This window comes from Chrysochloris asiatica, unplaced genomic scaffold (assembly GCF_000296735.1).
Source record: "Chrysochloris asiatica unplaced genomic scaffold, ChrAsi1.0 scaffold00311, whole genome shotgun sequence".
NCBI lineage: Eukaryota > Metazoa > Chordata > Mammalia > Afrosoricida > Chrysochloridae > Chrysochloris > Chrysochloris asiatica.
The window spans coordinates 81162-86669 of NW_006408829.1; the positions used below are offsets into that span (position 1 = coordinate 81162).

At 39.5% G+C, this 5508-nt stretch overlaps 1 protein-coding gene across 2 annotated transcripts in view; it reads left to right on the top strand.

Moving 5' to 3' along the window:
- Positions 1 to 1143: 1143 nt before the first annotated feature.
- LOC102831324 (uncharacterized protein C4orf22 homolog) overlaps positions 1144 to 5508 on the top strand; it is a 1137236-nt gene continuing 1132871 nt past the window's right edge. For both annotated transcript variants that reach the window (XM_006875065.1, XM_006875066.1), the window contains exon 1: positions 1144 to 1254. In XM_006875065.1, the coding sequence (XP_006875127.1) occupies positions 1144 to 1254 (111 nt within the window). The remainder of the gene's footprint in view (positions 1255 to 5508) is intronic.

Here is a 5508-nt window from a genome sequence, read left to right on the forward strand (position 1 = left end):
GTTGGCCCAGGATCGAGCATTGTTTCGTTCTGCTGTGCATGGGGTCGCTATGAGTCGGTTCCGACTCGATGGCACCTGACAACAACAACAACAACAACAATAGCATGTCACTTGAAATTTACACATTCATAACATCCTAATGTTTAAGGTGAACCTTTTAAATTGGGAACGTAAACTAACAGAGAAATAGCAGAAGTTTTTATTGAAAGAAAAAATAGTGAGCATATCTGTGAAAATCTTCTAAATCTTTCAAAAAGAACTTAACAGAGCAGCCACCAAAGGCTCAGTGTTGCATTATCTGTTAATTCACAAAGATGATTTAGAAAATACTAAAATTTAAAACTGGGTTCTAAAAAGTTTCACCAGTTGTCATGTTGGATTGCTGTAAATCCTTGTTTTAAAAAGCAAAAGTTTGTTCTAAAGGAAAATAAGGGTGAAAGTCTTTAGTAAGTGTCCTTACTTTTTACGTTTCCTCACACATTTCACTCTTTAAAAAAGGTAATTTGCAAGGTAAGGGTTTTCATTGTGTGATCAATAATTTTTCTTAAAATAAATAAGCATAAGGCAAATTTCTTTTGGGAATTCATGCATTTAAAAATTCTTCTTTACCAAACATTAACAAAATTTATTATTATTATTATTATTTAAACAAAATCATTGATATATTTTGCTATTGGCTTTGGTCGGAAAACTACTTCCAGGTACCTGTGTTTTGATAAGCTATCATTGCGTTAGTGGACGTTTAGGTATCTGAGAACAAACGTAGCCCCCCCCTTTTTTTTTTTCTGTCATTATACATTTTTTTAGAAAAAGATTGGGAGCTCTGATTCATGTAATTCTGTTGAATACTTCTGGCAGTCTCATAATGTTTAATTTTGGACTGCAATTTACATCTCTCCCACTACTACACATTTCACCAAGCTCCGACAGAGTTGACTGGTAGCAGATGTGAACTTTGAGTGGGGTAATTTGAGACGGTTCCCAGGAGTTAGGCGGAAGCCTGAAACTTTAAAATTTGATGTAGGTTAACGTCCATTTCTCCAGGTGATCCCCTAACTGATTGGAAGGAACGAAGTGGGTGGAGCCTCCTGGCCTGTCCCTCGTGCTTCTGTCACTAGGGACGCAGCTCCCAAAGCAACAGCAATGGATCAGGAAGAGGGGCTGACGGCCGTCGACAATATAGTCACTCAGTTCAACACCTATGAAGATTTCCTCAACTCGCAGATCTCTACTGTAGACTTGTACTACCTGGAGGTAAGCGCTGCAGCACCGCCCCTCACCATTATGCCTGAGACTTGGCCACCGCCCAGCAAGTCTCTCTGTCAATAGCAGACTGAGTCTCTAGTAGTGGGGCATCCGCCCTCTGGCGGTGGACCACTCGGATTTCAGGATCCACAGTTTGGCAACAGCGGTATGGAAACAGCTGAGAAAATGAACTTCTGAGTCTGGGGACGTCCTGTCACTTAATACAGAAACAAACACACAAATGAGCATGCTGGGGAGTGTTGCATTTCTCTTCCTCACCTTCCTCCTCCCACCACACATCCCTTCCAAACTTAATGTTCTACGAGGATGGTCTCTGGAGTTGGAGAACAATTGAGACTTCTTAGTTGTTATTGTTAAGTGCCATTGAGTTTGTTCTGAGGAGCAGCTGGTGGGTATAAACTGCGGACCTTGTGATTCGCAGTCCAGTGCTGATCCTACAGCGCTACAACAGAAGTCCTTTGTTGTTGTTGTTAAGTGCCTTCATGTCGGTTCCTACCCATAGCGACCCTGTATAAGGGTTTCTAAGGAGTGGCTGGTGAGTTTGAACCGCTGACCTTGTGGTTCAAACCGACCTTGCAGTCCAGTGCATTAACTCACAGCGCCACACCAGGACTGGTGGGGTGTAATTTGGGATTGACATCCAGTTTCTCTTTCTTTTGCCAATTTGTATTAGAGAACAGAAGACAGTATCCTTCTATGGCAAATGGCAACATCAAAGAAGTATGCTGTTAAGTGCCGTCTAGTGGGCTTCCACTCATAGCAAACTCATAAGGTTTCCGAAAAGTGTCTCCTGGTTACGGACCTTTCGGTTAGCAGTTCAGTGCTTATCCTACAGCAACATACCAGGACTCCCAAAGCAGTATGTTGTTGTTAAGTGCCATGGAGTAAAGTAAACTGGTGTCAAATTTGGCATACGGGTCCATAAGTGCCTACTGCAACCTAGCTGATTCAGGAAGCAAGAAGCCCTTTCATTACTGGTACAGGTTACAGGTACTTGTACAAGGCATACTCCTGATTCAGATTTATCCAATTGTTGATCACAGTCGATATTAGCAGTGCTATAGAGCATGGAATCTTATTTTTTGCCTCAAAGTCACTCTAGCAGAGCAGAACTTACTTCTATTTTGGCTATATTTTAGTGTCAGCTGCCAATTTTCCCTGAGAACCTCCTGTACCTCTGTTAGTTGAACTGCCAGAGTTAAACACAGTATATTTAAAGTTACGCTTAGGGGGGCACTTCCCCCAATCAGGCCTTTAATGGTTGCCTAGTTGTGATGTCATACACCGAGAGTTTAAGACTGTAAGCTTTCCTACATGCAACAGTCCCCTCCCTGCTCTGCTTAAGCCTGGCATGAACAGGTGACACATGGCTGCTGTTGGCAGTCATGCTTGTGGGAGATTACTTTGTTTCTTGTGTCCTGTATAAGGTCATGACAAGAAGCTATAACTTTGGAAACTCATCCTGGTGACTGTGATTCCCCTCCTCAGATGATTTATGTTTGTTCTTGTCTTATTTAAGTTTTGTTTAAATTTTAATTATGAATCTGTATAATATTTGTATTTTTGAAGATGGGGGTCTCTTTACTACTCTAAAACAGTAGTAAAAATACCATCATATTAATTTTAAAGCTCTGTGATACCCTATAATAAATTTGGACACAATGTCATTGAACCCTGGCTTTTGCACAAAAACCAATGCTGCTTCTCAAAGGAGCCCTGGTGAGGCAGTGGTCAAGCGCTCAGCTGCTAACTTAAAGGTGGGTGGTTCTAACTCACCAGCTGCTCCAGGGAGAAAAATGAGGGACACAATCTGGTAGCAAGGATTTGTAGTCTTGGAAACCCTGTGAGCAGTTCTACTCTGCCTTATAGGGTCAATGAAGTCAGACCCATAAGGGTTCCAAACAGTTATAGGCTGACGACAGGCTTGTAAGCTTTCTGTAAACATGTTTCCCTACCTTCCTTTCTATCCAACTCAAGTGTCCATTTTACAATAGTAGGCAAGGGAAACCAATATACATAAGACAGTCAAGCATCTTATTATTATTTCCCTTCTTCAAACTGTGCCTTGATCCTTGTAACACAGAACCCTGTTGTTCCAATGTTGAGCATGCATCACTATCTACCACTGTCTTATTTAGCCCATGCAAACCTGTCTCAGTGTTCCCCTATCTTTTCTTTTAACCCATCCCCCTTCTTGCATACTGCCCTCCCCAACACTGGAATTATGATGTGTCTGCCCCTACCCTGTGTTTTACCGTTGCCTCCCTCCACCTCCCCAAACCCGCCTACTCCAACCCCACTGGTAACCAACAAAGACTTTTTTTAGTATGGTTATCTTTTCTTAAGCTGTTGGGAGCCAGCTTAATCTTATTTGGGGGTCCTAGAGGGAGGTATGACGCCGGTGAAGAAATGAAGCTCACAGAATCAGTGGGCCTTGTTAGATGGTGAACCTTCTCCTCTCACATTTTATTTGTCCTCTTTTTTCCTTCACATTTTATTTCTCCTCTTACTTTTATTTCAGATTCTCAAACAGCTTTTATACTACTCTATGCCATCAATCTATTAATCATTCTTTTCAAAGTAGTGGTCTAAATCATACATATTAATCATTTCAATATAGAACATCAAGAATATCAAAATCTTCCTTGTTCCCCTTTACGTAGTTAGACAATATTTGATTTCTGTAAGCAAAGCTCATTGCTCTAAAAATGTCACGTTAACTTTAAAAAATAATTCTAAATCTTAACTCCTATTTCTAGCTTCACCTATTATTTTCTATGGATTCATTAATCACAACATGTACCTAGACATTATTTGCTATAATAATTGACAACACAGTTGTTTCTCATGTTTGATTAAACAAGAAAAACAAGAAGCATAAAGTTTTGTAGTTAAGAAGAAATGGAGCAACTTCCTTATAACTTCTCTACACAAAACATCTGGTTAGATTTCTACTTATGATCTAATACTATTCCCTTAGCCCTCAATTGCATTTTTTGCTAATTTTCTAAAGGTCTTGATGTCCCTGACCGAAACTACACAGAATGTTGAATGTAATCTTAAACTTGGACTGGCAAAAACTTTAGCTGGTTTTTCCTAGTGGTGAAACCTATTGTTAGTGTGAAAAGCATTCTTTAGGACTATGCATGATTGAATATGGTGTGAATGTGCCTAAAAACAAGTTTCAAATCTCTAATATAATTCTTACTAAGATTCTATAATTATGGTCTTATGAAATATTTGTTCTTTTGTGACTGACTAATTTCACTCAGCATAATGTCCTCAAGGTTCATCCATGGTGGTTGCAGCTTCCTTGTTATTCTTCAAGGTAGTGAATATTCCATTAAGTACCAAAGTTTGTTTACCCATTCTTCCATTGATGGGCACTTAGGCTGTCTCAATCTTTTTGCTATTGTGAATCCTGCTGCTATGAACATTGGTGTGCATGGATCTCATTGTATTATGGCTCATATTTCTTGTGGATATATGCCAAGTAGGGGAATTGCTAGATCATATGGTATTTTTATCTCCAATTTTTTGAGGAAGTGCCATACTGTTTTCAAGAATGGTTGGACCAGCAAAGTAGGAGGGTCCCAGGATCTCTATATCCTCACCAGCATTTATTATCCTCTGCATTTTTGAACTTTGCTGTTATTGGTGGTGTGAGATGTTATCTCATTGTTGTTTTGATTTGCATCTCTCTAATGGCTAATGGCTTTATTGACTATGCAAAGGCTTTCGGTTGTGTAGATAGATCATGACAAGCTCTGGACAACATTGTGAAGTATGAGTATTCTGGAACACTTAATTGTGCTCATGAGGAATCTGTACCTGAACCAAGAAGCGGTTTTTCAAACAGAACATGGGAACACTGAATGGTTTACAATGAAAAAGCTGTATGACAAGGTTGTATTCTTTCACCATACTTATTCAACCTGTATGCTGAGCAAATAAAATCCAAGAAGTTCAGTTGTATGAAGAAAAATATGGCATCAGGATTGAAGGAAGACTCATTAACAACCTGTGATATGCAGTTGATACAGCTTTGCTTGCTGAAAGTGAAGAGGACTTTAAACATTTACTGATGAAGATAAAAAAAACACAGCCTTCAGTATGGATTACATCTCAATGTCAAGAAAACAAAAATCCTCACCACAGGACCAGTAAACAACATTTTTATCAATGGAGAAAAGATTGAACTTGTCAAGGACTTCATTCTTCTTGGATCAACTATCAACACTC